Source organism: Vidua macroura, chromosome 5, assembly GCF_024509145.1.
Source record: "Vidua macroura isolate BioBank_ID:100142 chromosome 5, ASM2450914v1, whole genome shotgun sequence".
Lineage (NCBI taxonomy): Eukaryota > Metazoa > Chordata > Aves > Passeriformes > Viduidae > Vidua > Vidua macroura.
Window position 1 is genome coordinate 23,917,424 of NC_071575.1, and position 17,380 is coordinate 23,934,803.

The following is a 17,380-nucleotide window of genomic DNA, read 5'->3' on the forward strand; positions in this document are numbered from 1 at the left end:
CCTTCCTCCTGCATATGCGTGTAGGAAAATACAACAATCCTATGTGACGCTGTACTAATCCCCAATAATTACCAGCCTTACTAACAGAATGAACAGAACTGAATGAAGAAAAGCATGTCTGAAAGCTGTGTTTTTGTAATATGCCAGTGTTTATCATCACTTTGGTTTAGCATAATTTTGGCATTAAATGGATCAAGTGTGACCACTACGGTTTCAAAAAAGATTTAATTTTTTAAATCACAGCTACTACCACAGAAAAACTACTCATTAGTCCTAAAATGCATTTTGGCAGCTTATGCCACAGAGAACATGGCACTGTCTTCATATACACTTTCTAAAATGAGCCTTTATACTTCATTTCTGAAACTCCAATTTATGACGGCTTCAGACCTTCAAACCTTTGGAATTGTGGTAAAATTCTCAATGCCTCTCAAATTGCAGGACAAGATCTGGAGTGAGTAAAAATCAGACTCTTTAACTGATGTAAATCAGTGAGTATCAACTAAAGTAAGGAAAAACTTTTAAGACCAAACCCATAAATTAAGAAACCCATACTTTGCCACTTTACAAATATGTGTTTCTGTCTGCCTAACTTGGTAGGACTTGATTCAGTACTACTGGAATAGTTGTGGCAAATCAAAGGAAAGAGAAGAGACCAAAGAAGTTTCCCTTGTCTTGTCATCTTAATTTTGTTTTGCATTAAACAGCCCTTTGTATTCAACCCATTCTACTGCTGCCTTCCTCTGAGGTTATTCCCTCTCCATCGCCTTCCTCTGAGGTTTGATTAGTCCCTCTCTATAACTATGTCTACCCCACTGACTGCTGCCAGTGCAGCCATCCCACTGACAAAAATCTCCTATTGCTCAGACAAATTACACAGCAATGTCAGCAGAAATTCAGGCTGTGCATCTGCCTGCACAAAGTTAGATTGTAGTAGTATTTCATAACCCCAGGCAGCACGTTAACAGTAGAAACAACACCTAGAAAACACCTGAGGCCGCTGTGAAGACATCCAAAAATACCTCATTCTCCTTTGTCTTCTCCTCCTCCTCTACCACCCCAACACACACCCCTACCACTGAACCTACTTTGCAGTTGGTTCCCTTTTTTCTATTTCTCTAACACAACCATTAGCCAGGATCAAACTTCTTACCACAATATGAGCAGAGAGGCATGTATTGTACTGTGATATGCATCTTCACTTCATTTGTACTTAGAGATGTAAAATTAGAAAAACTGTGCCATTCTTTTCCAAAGCACACCTTCTTGCTAACTTAGTGGAAACAGGATGGTGTGAAGCATAAGGGGAGACTAACTCCCCCACAGTCATCAGACCCAGCCACTGAGAATGGTATCTTTATAAGGCACAGAAGGAAACCACACCAACTACTCATTTGCTTAGATCACTATTTATATCATGCTACTATTTTTTTCCTCCTTTTAAGAATCATTCTTTATGTTTTCACATGGATTAGGAAACGTTAGTTTTTATTTCCTACTGTTTGGTTCATTTCTCATTAATTCTTCCTAATAACTCTTTACAAAAACATATTAAAAGTTTAGATTAGACAAAGTAGATTACAAGCTTCCTCTCTTCCTCCCGAACCCTGCTCCGAAGCAGCCAGGCTCTTGACAAGCTCCACATCCCATTTACTGGGGGAACTTCTTCATGACCATGATCTGAGAACAGATCTCGTCTTCACCCATGTACTACAAATTTTACAATAAAGTCTACATCCCAGTTATTTTTCAATGTCAAAACTAAATTACAGACTTTGAAAAGTATCTTCCCCTACCTTTAAAGTTCTCTCATGATCTCCTATTTGCTTCTCCCGTACAGAAACAACTGGCTGGGAAGTTTCTGCCGCTGCTTCGCGCTGCCCTTCTCGCAGCTTCGGGGCTCTCCCTGTGAAATCAAGGGTAAAATAACGTAGTGTCTGGAGAGACGTCCTTTATGAGGGCTGTGCTCCTCGAGAGAAATTGTCTGGGGGAGTGGCCTGGCAGCTTCATCGCTTCCTCATCTGTGGCATGTCTGTCCCAGGGGAGAGTTTCCTAAGGCAACTCATGACTCATTTGCAACGTTAGGATGACTTGCGATATTTTCCTGCTGAATAAAATCCCATACGAGAGTTGGCTGAGATTTCAGTACTTTTGGCCAATCTAACAATATGCTTGGATCAAAGCAAGGAAATTGTATTTCCTGTGGCTAAGCCTGAAACTTCAGTCTTAAAAGAACATGTTTATTTTTATGTTTCTTGCCCAGAAAGTGACATGTAAAGTCTCATACTTTTTAAACTTAATTAAAAGTTTTTAGTTTTCTCCTGCAATTAGTTGCCTGGAAACTTCTTTTAGTTCAATGTATTGATAAATCTATTCAAAAGGCTGGAAAAGATCAGTTTTCCCACTGGTCATAACTGTTCTTATATATATATATATACCCAATATAAAAGTTTAAGCATATTAGTGAAAAGAAAAAAAACCCCACATATTTACACACAGTGAAACTTTATTTGATGTGGCATTGAAAAAGAAAAAAAGTGGAAAATCTAATAGTTGATTGGAATGCATTATCAGCTCTGCCTTCCTCCACGTAACTCTGAATTATGTTATGCTTAATTTCAAATAAATGGGTCAGTACACAGTTGTTTGTACTTAATCACATACATACTTTGCACTGTACAACTGGCATTAATTAGCAGACACTGACATGTGCCCATACTTAGAGAAACAGCCATACGGAATGCTATGTGGACATTCCTTGGGCACTGAGCCCACAAACCTGAAAAGCATTCACATATACACAAATGAAAAAAGTCATTGAAAACTGGTCTGTAATATTGTCATTTCTGACTTCTTCTCTGAAACTTGTTGCTAAAAATTCCTTTATCTCACAAAGATATTGGGAAAAGTACTTTGTTGATGTTAAAGGGATTTAAAGAGCAGAACTCTTAACAGTAATATTAGTGATGGATACTACTTTTCCGATTTTAGTTGGGGAACACTCGGATGTAAAAGAAGAAAAGCAAGAAGACAGGTTTTGAACAGCCTTCACAAAGAATAATTTTTTGCTTCACTATATTATATTAAAGCTACAGTCCTGTGTGTACCTGAAGCAACTGAAGAAGTATTTTATTCCTGCAAGTTTGAACAATCTCAGGAATGTTCACCTAAAACTGTAGCTTCAGTGAGATAATATCTAGTCATTAGCCAACACAGGCACTTGTATAAATATCTCTAATTATTTTCAAGTAGATCTGTGCCAGAGATACCAAGTTTTAACAATAGCCCCAAAACCCAAAGGCAACCATAGCCCCTGGCAAAGACTTGAAAGGGTTTGTATGTTGGCTGGCTCTGCTTCTGGGGGCCTCTCCCTTGTTGGTTTGGGCAACCTGCCACAGGCAGCATGACAAAGCAGAAAGTGCTCTGTGTGTCACCAGCTTGCTCTCCATAAAATTCCATCCGTTAACAGCAATTGCGATAACCCACAGACCTGGTGAATAATCGATATTTTCCAAAAACAAGTCAGCAGACACCTTTTTTCAGAGTGAGACTGCTAAAGAGAACCTGAACCATCGATCTGCTCTGGATAACCCTCTGAGATGTGGTGCTAAGGATGACTCTCTGCCTGGTACGTATGAGCGTTATTCAGCAAGACTGTAGCAGGGAAGCCTAGTGAGGCTCCTGCCCTGCACGCACTACCACCGACTTCTGGTTTTGCAAATCCCAGCCTAGGAGGTGGTGGCTGGTGAGGTGACCTATGACCTGCCAAGGGCTCCTTGATATGGGATATGGGATATTGATATGGGATGAATCAATCTAACCAACCAATACTAAAAAAAAAGGGGACAAGTCTATTCTCTTCCACCACACTGGCTTTTTCCTTCTTGGTGTCTGCATACTTGGCACCAGGTTTGGCAGACTTCAGACTCATGCATGAGCTAAATCAACTCATTAACCTAGGAGAAAACTAACCCAGGAGAAGAAAAGTTGTGGATGGTTTCTCACCAGTCTAACAAGCTCAGCCAGCTCAGGGAACAATCCTGTGATCACCACAGCTGGTGCCAGGACAAAGGCATTACCAAACCAGTAGAGAGTAAGAGGAGGCAGCAACACCTCTCACTGGTAGTGGCAAAACTGCCAGTTTTGCTACGAACTTGTTAAACCAGAAAAAACCCACCTGGGGAGATAAAAAAAATACAGTGAAACAACTATGGTCTATTCAACCTATATCCTTCCTTACTGGGAGGGAGCTTCCTCACAAACCAAAGTCCTCCCTAGCACTGAGGCCTCTGAACTTTTGACTGTTGTGTAACTTCTGGCTAGAATGAAAAAAAGGCATGATTGGTTTCATAAGGTTTTGATCAGGTGGGAACAGGACCAGCCCAACCCAACAGCCTGGACAAGCTTTGTAAGCAGAATTGCTCCAGGATAAGAATTGCTTTACCCTGCAAAAGTGATCCAGGGATCCCACCAGCTGCAGAGGCAGGACATGGGCACCCATGGAAAGCACTTGCCTTTCAACTACTCACTCTGAAGATCTAGAAGTGGTGCTTCAAGGCAAAAGTCTCCACTGATTTACCTAGAGTTTCTGTATCACAGAAAAGAATATTGCCAACAAGAAAAAACTTCACATATTCACAAACCGTAATTTAAAAAATAGTTGCGTCTACTCCAGGAGTTCAGAAGACATCTCTAAATTTGTAATGTTTCTGAACAAACACATAAGTTGCTTTTCAGCCCTATCTTCAGGCATTTGGGAAGTACAGGCTATTTCATATGACAATGAATATTTACCTTATGTCAAAGTGATCTTTGTAGGTTGAGAAATTTTCAGGTTTTCCTTCTTCTAGATTTGCTCATTTCTGCACTATCCTCACAGGTCACTACCTCCCCTATTGTGCAAATTCAAACATTTGGTAGTGACGACAAAAGAGCCATTACGTCATTCAGATTTTCAGGGAAAAACCCCGAGCCCTTAAAAGATACACCTCCAGCCTGGATCATATCACAAATACACACTGAGAGGATGCCTTGCATTCAGCTGAATTGACAAAATTGAGAGGAAATGGAAGCCTGTGACCTTGCTGGCATGGTGTTGTTTGCTTTACCTAGTAAATTGTCTGTGTCCCAATTATGAGTTTTCTCACCTTCACTCTTCCAATTTTCTCCCCATCCCACCAGGGAGGAGTGAGTGGGGCTGAGCTGTCAGCTGGGCTCTCAAATCCAAAACCCACCAAGCTTTAAGACTTGACAAGCAAAAGAGTAAAGTGCATTTTCCTAAGACATCAGAAATTCTCTGAACTATGTTATTGCTTATATTTATCCAGTGTGTTGCTGCAAAGCCCTTTAATTTTAATTCTATTTTTGTTCATGCCCTTTTCATATCTAAGTCCTTAAAACTCCTTCCATTTAAATAAGGGACTGCTTGGATGGGATCAACATCAAGGTATAATGTGGAATAACTGAACTTCACAACTAGTTGAAGCAAGGGCTCTACTTTGTCAGATTTCTGTTAGCAGAGTCCTGACAGTGGTACAGAGTAATACTCCAAAACACCTCCTTCCTTCATGAAAATACAAATTCTTTGTTTTTACCACAACTGTTTGAGTACAAAAAGCATTTAAAGTAAATTCCATAAGTAGAAAAACATTTAGATACAAACTTTCTTCTGGGAACTTTCCAACCTAAGTGTTGAGTTCTCTAAGCCAGAAGAGAAAAAAGCCCTCATCATTCTCAGCCAAACAAATGCAGTTAATAAATAAAAAAGGCAGAAAACAGCAGAAAGTCCCAGAGCACAGTATTCTCAAAGGACAGTAAAAATCTACCGACAACTGTTAATCTAAACTCTGCGTAGCAGGACAGGAATTACAAAATCAATACCAACCAAAGCAGAAACACTGACAGACGAATGATGAACGCCAGATCAAATGAAATACAAACTTTCAAGTGACATCCATCTGAGAGCCTGAATCAAAGCTCTCTATACCCATCAGAAAAGTTCCCACTCAAAAATGGCATTAAATGACAAAATTCAGCCTTTCAGGTTAATTTTCCAATGAACATCTGGGGACTGACTCAGCAACATCCTCCAATCAGCTTTCCACTCAACATAGGTCAGCACTGTGTTTGGAGGGCTGCAATCCACCACCTTTCCATCAAAGAGGAACCTAGGGCAAAACACTCAACACTCAAACATCCCCTTCTCTAACAATCATCCACTCAAATTTATAATCTGTCTCATCCAGTTAGTCTGAAAAAAGGGGTTCTGAAACTGGTCTCAGCTTCTAGTTCCTAGTAAGAGAAGTAATTTCTACTTCCAGGCTTTTTTTTTTTTTTTTTTCCTTTTCTAAGTCTTCATGCAGCTACCACAAAGTCCAACTGCTTTATGAAAAAGTATATTACTTTAGTGATTTCAACAGGGACATGATTGTACTCCTTGGTTTGTTATGAAGTCATACAAGACATGTTTCTGCTATAATAATTATGGAACTTAACTTAAAATCCCAATGCAACAAGACCTGGGCTTTCTTACAGACTTTCCTAGTAGTGCTCTCACCCACAGAAGTTTCTCAGCAGCATCAGGGAGTGAGTACTTACCCTTGAAAGTGTTCAGCCATTCCTCATTCCTTATGTAATTGTTTACAGTAAACCATACAGGAATTAGCCAGGTTGCTCTAATTAGCACTAATAGGGATGTTTTCTGCAAGCACAACATCACATGCTGACCTCAAGTATTTCCAGAACATCTACAATACAAACTCTGTTGGCTTTAACAGAAAAAGCTGTACAAATTTAACTAAAGTAACTTTCAGCTTCTCTCCTCCTCAGTAAAAGGCAATCAATCTTACATTAATTATGTATCTTGGACCACTTTAATCTTCAATTTTATTTCATTGTGAACTAAACTAAGTAGGTTATGAAATTCTTAATATAAAACTTGTCTGCCTCTGGACCGGTGGTAAAAGCTACAATATCTCATATAACAATTTATATGCAATCTTTATGGAAAATATCATCTTACAATACCAGTAATTTTAACATAGAATTTTGTCTATTTCCTTCAAAAGTCACAGTTGCTTTGGGATTTACCCATATTAGTTAATGCTTTGTCTAATCTAAATCAAAACAAAGGAAGCTGGGTTCTTATATAACTACTTGTAAAGTGTATCATGTTCACAGTGCCATCCATACTGACTCACCCTTTATTTGGGATAACCTGAAAGAGCTGAGCTTCCTGACTTTTCTTCTTGAAATTCCTGTGGCCAACACAAATTTGTGGTTCCCACAAACTGTGATTAATAGTCTCATGCTACCTTTTTTTAAATTCCTGGTCAGTAAATAAACAACTGACACAAGGAGGAAGCATCACCAGCCTCACTTGAATAAGTGCAGCACCTGAGGCCAGAGAGGTAAAACAGTACTCAGCAGGGATGGAACAGGATCTCCTGACGCTGGTGCCATTCATTAGTCCCTACTGCCACTGGCCATGCCTTTATTGTTTCTGCCACAACTAAAGCCATTTATTCATTCACACATTTCTTTGTAATCAGGCTTGCATTTGAGTCATAGAGAACATAAAAAATGGTGGAAAACAACTCGCACACAATCAGGCTTTTTTGTCAAACAACCCAGTATTAAAATTGAACACAGTTAAAGGAAAATAAGCTTTTTGCAGGTAATCTTCCAGTAAGGGCATGAAGTTTAAGGCAGGTACAACACCACAGAAAGTACCTGGGTACTTGGCTCAGAAACCTGGGATTTTTTCCCCTCCCGAGTGGGGCTTTTTTAAAAGATGAAGAAAAAACCCAGATGTTTCAATCCAGAGTAATCAAAGATTTTTGTCTTTTAAAAACAAAAGGACTTGAGTGGAACCACTTAATCCTGCTTGTAGCAGCCCAGCAAACAATGATACAGCATTTCTGAAAGGAGAGGGAAGCAGCACAGCCTAGCAGGTCACTCACTGCCCTCTGAACTCTCCTGCCACCAAAGCGATCCGATAAACCAGCCCTATGCACACGGCCCTGCCTGACAAAGGCCTGGCTGGGAACGGTTGTGAAGGGTGGCTGGAAAACAACAAATACCTTACACCTGTAAGCCAGGGCTACTGAGAAGTGCTTGCTTTGTGTCAGGCTGTGCAAACAGCAGAGGAGATAAGGAAGTTAGGAGTTTCCTTCCCACCACGCAGGGGATGCAATGACAGGACACAAAAGAGGTGACCGTGTCAAACAGCTCTTTCTTCCTTGAGCATCTGACTCAACAAGCAAAACAGGCAACTTTGCTAGAACAGAAGATAAAATGAGATGATATCTCTGTTCACTTGGTAAAACCAGTTCATTAGCAGATTCCTAAGAAAAGCTAGGGCTACGCTAGACTAAGCCACTACTGTTTTCTATGGAAATAAAAGTATTTGCATGCTCTGCTTACTTCCTCTTTGCATTTGTATGTTTTTTAAGCAAAAGACAGTGCTGGGTCAGATAGGGTCATAATAGCCAAAAATTATTGGGGATCACACAATTCCATAGAGTTTACAATAAATTAATCCCTTTGCATACTCAATACTACAAGGCATAAAGAGTACACATAGGAAAGGCAATACGCTCTGGAAAGCAAAAGCTGTGAACTTTTTGGAAGAAAAACAGAAGGTAAAACTGAAGATAAGGAAAAAGACAGGGCATCAGATATAACCAGGCAAGGTAGGGGATGGTTCTGCAAGGAAGACCTACAATGTGACCCCATATTCAAAAAAAGGAAGTTATTTAAAAGTACAAATGAGGAAAAAATGAACAAGCAATGGGAAAAAAAAAAAAACAAAACCAACCAGGAAATACATGAGTTGAGCTATAAACTAGAAGGCAGCTGCATGACAACAGGCAGGTATAAAAAACTAGATATCAAAAACAAGGGATACATTGTAGATATCTTATCCTCAGGAGATAGCAGTAGTAAGGAAAAAGGAGACTAATTTAGCAATTCAGTATACTAAGTAAGCCCCAGTGCACAATTTTATCTGTTATTTGGTTTGTTTCCTACAAGCACAATCAAAACAGAAACAAGGCACCCTTCCAAAGGGTTACTGAGATGGGCTTAATGGAGGAACAACCTTCAGACAGGAACAAGCAATGGAGCTCTATCTCCAAAGTTTTGAAAATAGAGAAACCATAAAAAAGGACTGGAAAAAGGAGACGAATACCATACACTGTTGAAGGCCAAGCACCATTTCTGTTCACAGCAGAAATCAAGGGGATGGCACAGTTATTAACAAGGGTTGAGGAAATACATGGGCATCCATTAAGCCACATCCAGGATTTGAGTTCACTCTACTTTTTTGCACAAAGAGTGCTATGACACATCTGTTATTGTCACCTGAGAAACTCACATGTAAATTATATGGTCAACACATTTCCAGGAAATACTGCAAAAGTAAAAATATTTGAGGCCTCGTTACTGTGACGCTCACCACATGTAAATGTCAACACAACCTAATTACCACTGGTGTTTGTACTACAGCACAGAACTAGGACCACCAAAGTGGATCCCCTGTTACTCCGTCTCACAGTTATGCGCATTCAGAGGCTCTCATATTAGCACTAAAAATGAGGAACAATTTTGCTAAAACTACTTTTTTAACTGACTTTGTAGAATCCAGCCCAAATTTAATTCCCAGTCTACTTTCCAGGCCCACCAGTGAGTGTGTCCCGAGTGCCCAGTCGTGAGCAGCTTCAACGTACAACAAAGTCAAACCAAACTTAAGCACAGCCCCTCATAATATTCAACTATGACAGTCTGGAATTAAAAAAAGCAGCACTTAACATTATAACAAGTTAGAGTCCCACAGAAACAAACTATATGTTTTATAAAACAAAAGCTGCAACCCAGGCTGTCTTAATTCTGAGATGTATAAGTTCAGTCCCTTATTGTACAGCTTTGAATTTTTTCCTTAATCCTTTCTGCAGTAAAATGCCTGTTTATAATCCAGAAAATTAAGTAAGTGTGGAAATAATTTAACAAAAAAAATCAGGAAAAGCACTGTCTTCTCAGGTACTTCTAATTTTCATACCTTTACACTCACAAAATGTCATAAATACTGCATGTGCAAAATGCAATTGTTAAAGTGTACTGAATGCTATTTGAAGATTGAGAATAACATTTTTGAAAGCACAAGGTAAAGACAAGGGAATGTATTTAAGAGCTTTGTTGTGCAAACTGTGTATAAGCACCCTGTCTTAACATTTTTACTTTTTCCTGCGCTAGGCACCATTTTTCTTTTGCCAGTTGTGCTCATTGCCAGCTTGCTACTGTTTATTTTTTTAAACATTTTTAGATCTTACAGTGAATTAATAACTAAATCTAATATTGCCATTGATAAAAGATGGAAAGGTGAGAAAAAATCCAGAGAACAAATGAAAAATTCTTACAGCTATCAACAGCCCAATTTCTTTCTCCTACTACACACATAAGTTTAAATATACTTTGTCCAAGGGACGTATATAGATATTAAAACAACAATCCTGCTTGGTATGACCAACTATAGAAAGGGGTTAATTTTAGATTTTTCATGTTTCAGAGTCAGTTAAACAATGAGTAATTAGCATATTTTGATTATGTTTCTGGTTTCATGTAAATTATGTATCTCTGTTCAAATTTCTGTAAATTATTTTGCTTTAGTCTTCTATATAAGTTCTTCAACAGCACCCAAAACTCTTCTCATCTCTTGTCCTTGATGGACACTAAAAACTTTGACATGTTCCTTTAGGAAATGGACATTGGGTTTCAGATAATAATTTACTCATAAGCAACTATCCCAGAAGCAAATCTGCCTTGATGCTGAAATATAAACCTTGTCTCACAGTTTAAACCAACTTTTCTGGATAATTACTTTAAGATGCTACCAAGAGTTGTAGAATAGGCAACAGGGAGTAGTAATGTCTTAAATTGAAAAGCCAAAGATACAGCAAAGCATATAAACCAAAGCCCAAACAACATTTAGCCTAAATGAGTCAGCTTCACAATGCTGAAAATGCTCATTGAGATGCAGGTTTCATTTCTGAGTTTATTCCAGCAGATAGATTGTTGGCCAGAGAAACCAGATTTGGGTATAAGTCCAGAGCAGCTCACTCTGCCCCAGACTCCATGCTACCACACTTGCACAGATTCCAGCATCTGCTTTAAAACTAAATTAGGTACTTCTAAGTCATAACATGGTAGTGGCAGCATTAGGTAAGGCAACTGCTGTCAGGTCACAGCACTGTCCTGAAAGTACAAGGACAAGTGGACCCTCTAGACAGTGGTTTGAGAGGTTTTTTTGTTTGCCTTTTTTCTTTTCTTCCCTATTCCTTCCTCTTAGGATCAAGGAACATCTAGTGCTTCCAATGCTCAGGCTGGAGGATTTTATGTTGGTAAAATTGAAAGATCTAAGCAATATGGAGCCATAACAATAAGCCTATTTCAAGAGTTTTAACTGTTACAAACATCATCTTTGTATTTGCCAGCTCCTGCTGAGCCTTATGCAAATTCTTACTGCACAGGCATCTTTACTTTTTGTTTGCCAAGGTTTTGACAATTTCCATCCTGCATAATAAGACTTAAAATATCATGTAACACCTTAAAGCTCCCAAGGTGGTTTTGTGTCAATGTCCTCAAATTATTGCAAGTGTAAGAACATGTTTAAAAACAGTCCCCTCTCCCAGTGATGTGGTAGAGCTGAAAACACTCCTATAGTAGTACATGCTCAATGAAGTACTACATCCTAAGAGTGCCTTTTCATTCAGGCAGAACTGCTGCTCAGTGCCAGATGTAAGCATAGGTTCATTTTCAGGCCTTCATTACTTTGAGCCCATTATTTAACTTCTTTCATCGGGTTTTATAGACCCGGTGAGAGCACGGTTAATGCTGTGCCCATGGAGCATCTCAGCCTGAAGCTCTGACTCTGACGAGGCACAGAGCAGTCAGCTGAAACACAAATCTCCCCACTCTGTCGTGGGAAGATGCCTCAATCCTGGCAGGCAGAAATCCTGTCCATGGACCAGAGGGCCATTCAACTCACATCTAACTCCGAATGGTGTTCCTAACTCCAAATCTCGCTCCCTCCTCAGCACAGACATCCTTCAGGCCACTCCGTGGCAGTCCCCGGGGACGGGGTCCCACACCCAGCATCGCTCCGATCTACCGTGAGCGGGATGATGCGCACAGCCTGCCCGATAAAGTCACTCAGGGCGGCAGAGGCCGTATTTGGGAGCAGCTACCCAGCACACGCGGGGCACCCGCGGTCACCCTGCCGAAGGCACAGCGAAGCTGTTCTGCAGCGCGGTACCCCCGCGGGGCGCCCGGCCGCCAGCAAGGGAGAGGGCCCCAACTCCGCCTCGCCGGCTGTTTCACGGGGAAACCGGAGCCGGTCCCTCCACCCCACCGCGCTCGGAGCCCGCCAGGTGCGAAGCGCCGCCGGGCGGGTGCTGTCCGCCGGCAGCCGTCTGCTGCCTACCTGCCGGGCGCCGCCGCTCCGGGGGCGCGCCGCCGGGCGCCTGCCGCACCGCCTGGCTCTTCCGCAGCGTGCTGCCCATGGCGCGGGCCGGACGGGACGGGACGGGACGAAACGGGATGGGATGGGACGGGATGGGCTAGGACGGGACGGGACGGGATGCGCTCGGATCGCCGCCCCGTCCGCGGCGGCGCCCCCTGGCGGCCGCGGCCCCTCCCTCAGCCCCGGCCCCCAGCGCGGCCTTGTCGCGATGGCGACGGACGCGGGCGGGCCCAGGCTCTGCGCTGCCGAGCCCTCCCTCCTGCGGGCTCTGGGGTGCTGGCGAGACAAGGGCGTTCAGGAGGTGTTCTGGGAGAGGTTTTGCCCTCACAATTAATGGTTCATGCTGAGAAATACATAGATAGAAGAGACGCTGTAACTGGAAGGTTACCTGCGTGAGGCTGGTCACACTACTCCGGTCTGGGCTTGGGCCATTATTTGCCACAACTACCTTACAGTGCTGCCGAGGCTGTGGCCCCAACCTGGTGGCTTACACTCAAATATGTGGCAAGAGGAGCGTCTGCCAAGGACTGCTGGAATCAGCTGAGAAGCCAAAGCAAGATGAAAGCCGTAACCCTTTAAACTACCACCAAGCCTGTACACAAATGTCCCCTGTTATCGCTGGTCAGTGTGAACTTTCTTCACTCTCCTAGTGGTTTGACCCTGGCTGGATACCAGGCACCTGCCAAAGCCCTTCTGTCCCTCCCTTCCACAAGTGGACAGGGGAGAAAAAATATAAGAGGGTTCATGTGTTGAGATAGAGTCTGTGAGAGATCACTTACCAAATACTATCACAGGCAAAACAGACTTGAATTGGGAATGTTAACTGAATGTATTACTAACAAACCCAGAGCAGGATAATGAGAAGCAAAATGAATCTTAAAAACACCTTCCCCCCAGCCCTCCCTCCTTCCCAGCTCTACCTCCTCTCCCCCAGCAGCACAAGGAGACAGGGAATGGAGATTATGATCAGTTCATCCCAGGTTGTTACTGCTGCTGCTCAGGCAGAAGAGTAGTATCCCTGCTCCAGCATGGGGTCCCTCCCACAGGAGACAGTTCTCCATGAACTGCTGGAACGCGAGTCATTCTTCCACAGGGTGCAGTCCTTCAGGCACAGCCTGCTGCAGCCTGGGTCCCTCACAGGACCACAACTTCTACCAGAAACCTGTTCCGGTGTGGAGTCCTCTCTCCACAGCTTTGAAGGTCCTGCCTGGAGCCCGATCCATCAGGAGTTTTCCAAGTGTTCACAGCCCTGTCTGGGGCATTTGTTCCAGCGTGCATGTCTGCCATGGCCTGCAGGTGGATCTTTGCATCCCCATGGACCTCCATGTGTTGCAGGGGGACAGCCTGTTTCACCGTGGGCTGCATCACAGCCTGCAGGGGAATCTCAGCCCCTGGAGCACCTCCTCCCCCTCCTTCTCTATTGACCTTACTGTCTCCAGAGTTGCTCCTCTCACATATTCTTACTCCTCTATCCTCTGTCTGCAATTACATCTGTACAATATTTTTTTTTCCTTTCTTAGAGGGAAAGCTTCTGGCATCTTCTCACATCAGTGGGAGGTTACAGGAGGCCATCCTTGCAACCTCCCACTACCAAAACCCAACCACACAAACCCAACAAAATGCTTCACATGGAAAGAAACATGTGACATTACATCAAACAAGGCAATTTATCTGGTCAGTATTCTTGCTTACTGCAAACACTTGCATTTGTCTGAAAGGTTTTAAAATTATGCAAACCCAACCATTGATGGTTTTGTTGGATGGGTTTTTCAGTTGCACTGATTGACTGCTGGGCTCTGTGGCTGAGCGAGCGTGAAGGATGCTGTGCCACCAACACATGACAATGAAATGAATGTTGTAGACCAAGGAACTCTTAGTCTTAGTGACCACTGGGTTGTTATGTTGCCCTGCATAAGTCCTAAGTGTTCCCCAGTGTACAATGTGTCATGTCTGCTTCAGTACTCTGCCACAAAAGGAATAATGAACAGCCAGAAAGGATCAAAAGAAAGGGAAGCAAGACAACAGGATAATAACTTTGAGTCTGGATGTTTAAGAGGCATTGCCTCCCCATTCCCAGGTTTTTTGCTCAGAGGACTTCAGCAATGCCTATTTGTATTCCTGTATTACTCTTTTACTCTGCAATGATATCTCCAGTGTCAGCTGGGGTTTCAAATACAGAAAAAAACCCTAAACTTAAGACTGTTAAGTGGAAAAAAATCTCTGAACTTATGAGAATGACACTGTGATTTTAGAAGTTATGTCTTCAATATAGCTATCTGTAACAGCAAAAATTATTATAATAATGAGGATAATAATTGTTGCAGGCATTCATGGATTATTATAGCTTCAGCAATACAGTTATTAAACTAATTTGCTGAACAAGCTTAGGGAAGGAACCTTATTCTACCAAACCCATCTCAATATTTTCATTACATGAAGACTACCAGCTGGCAATTCAGCCAATTTGAGAAAAATCAAATTAAAAAAAAAACACCTTGCAGTCCTGTTATTCATTCACAGTGCTTCATTTTGCTTATTCTTTTGCAATTATCTTTTAATCACATTTCCTTTCATTAAGAAAAAGGTCTTACGTTGCTGCGGTGAAGATCCACTGAAGTAATGGAAAACAATAAGTTCTACTTTTGAGATGTTTCGTAAAACCAGTGCATACAAAAATCAGAATTCCCCAGTGTCACTTATAATCAAGGAGTCTCACTGTAGAGCAGTGTTGTGTTCACCACCTCTACAAATCACCAAGATTATGTTAAATTAATACCAATTCCTCTAACTTCCAGAAAACCTGCAGTGTGTCATCTGTTATAGTCCATGACTCAGTATGGTTTGCTTACAATTTTACTCAAATACCTTGAGAATCAAATATTTTAAGGACATTACAAACAGAAGGATATGTCATTTTTAATCATATACCAAGATGTGACCTGTAAAACCTAACTAAGACACAGGGCGTTTCCTTTGATAATTTTGAATTGGTTTGGTAAATGGTAACTTCAAAAGCAGTTGTATACCTCAATAAACACAAAATGACTCCTACAGCTCTGGGGTCTGTTACACACTGGTATTCCCCTCATGGCACTTTAAAATATATTCTTTTTAAACAAACAAAAAAAAAAATGGGCATGCCTGGTACTATCGATACTCTAAATCACTTGACACTATTAGAAGGATTTTATATATTTAAAGATATGAGGACTTGAAGATTTTATCTATTTAAGGATATGGAGCACAGACCTGAAGTGAGACAGATTGTTTCTCCTGTTTGCTGGTTTTCCCACAGTTCTAAAGTTGAAATGTTTCCTGTTCGTAGAGTTAAGTTGTAGGTTTGTAACTTCCAAGTAATAAGCCTGAGGTGTGCCATTTTGAGAGCTTGTATTGGTAATCCCGCCTGACAGCTCCTGGGAATGAATGTTACAACTTCAACCATTTATGGGATGCATCACTGGCTGGGAGAGGCTAGGCGTGTCGAGTTGGGTGAAATCACCGGTGTCATTACGATGTCTTGTGAAGGCTGACCTAGAACAGAGACTAGACAGAGTTAAAGAATAAAGTAGGTCTTTATTAGAAGGCCTCAGTGGATACACCTTGGGCAGCACAAGAGCCCAGCCAGGGCTACACCCAAGATGAACCCAAAATGGACACAAAATGGACAACCAGTCATGAGATCTCTCACTTTCATAAGTCCTGGTCCATTAGCATATTGGAGTTAATTGTCCAATTATAGCTTTGGGTTATGAAGTCCCATCCTTCTTGTTTTTCTCTCTTCAGTCCACCATTGTTTATACTCTTGGGCCTGAAACTGGGATTGGTTGTCCTTGGTCCCCAGCTAGGAAAGGAATTGTTTTGTCTACCTACTCTCTGAAGAGAGCTTACCATCCCTTAATACGAAGCTCAGAACTACACACTAAAGCAGTACAGAATCTGAAAAATATAAAAACTAAAACCTAAGGCATCAATCATGCTGTCTTGTCATCCTGTCTGCAAGGCGCCTGCAGAGGGATGACAAAGAACACTTTGCATTTTTTAAAACAGAAAGGGGGAACTGTGACAGCTATAGCTGGTCTATAGCTGCCCAGATAATTTGGCATAGCAGACACCAACTCAACCAGCCTGGCTCATCAGAGAGTGGAAGTAAACAAGCCCCTGGGCGCAGTACTGACAGGTCAGATTCCAGTTCAAACTGAAGACCTCAGCCAATCCCTCTGAACCACAAATGGAATGCATCCATATCATTGGCCAGTGGAAATTTGAAGCCCCTATAAAAGGCAGCCAACAATAAAATCCGACTGTTGCTGCATGATCTCGGTGTGCTCTTGTCACATTCCTGTCTCCGTCATCAGCAACTAATATAAATGTAATTGAAATACTACAGGTCATTTTTGCAAGCTTAGATTCATTTTCTCACCTCAAGATCTCACCTCAAAGTTTGGCCTCTTGTGTAAACTCTGGATCCAAGCTCCTTCTGCAACCAACAGAGAAAGACAGGCATGTCTAGGTGTTAACCCACCCTTCTGAAGAAAGGCATTTCTAAAGAGTGACCCTATCTCTAGTCCTTAGTCTGGACCAGTTCAAGAGAAAAGAATTTCAGCTTTCATGCTTAAGTTGACAGAAGTGATCTATGTCTCTGCCTACACTGCAAATGAAATGGTGTCAGTCAGTATGTTAGTGACAGTTCAGGGGCACGGCTAAGATGCTCCCTGAGTGACCACGTGTAAGAGAACAGTTTTATTTTCATCATCCTGCTGACAGAATGGTAATGTACACAGGCCTTTGAAGCAGTGCAGTTTAGGGTCCCATATCTACAAGAAGGAAACTAAACTACAAATACTGACAAATGCCATAGCCTCT

General features: G+C 41.8%; 1 protein-coding gene across 1 annotated transcript in view; it reads right to left on the reverse strand.

Annotated features, from left to right (window-relative positions):
* TXNRD1 (thioredoxin reductase 1) overlaps nt 1–12,573 on the reverse strand; it is a 35,833-nt gene extending 23,260 nt beyond the window's left edge. The window contains exons 1-2 of the mRNA XM_053978676.1: nt 12,479–12,573; nt 1,797–1,906 (exon numbers count right to left, since the gene is read on the reverse strand). Coding sequence (XP_053834651.1) covers nt 1,797–1,906; nt 12,479–12,557 — 189 coding nt within the window. The 5' untranslated portion in view covers nt 12,558–12,573. The remainder of the gene's footprint in view (nt 1–1,796; nt 1,907–12,478) is intronic.
* Nucleotides 12,574–17,380: the final 4,807 nt, after the last annotated feature.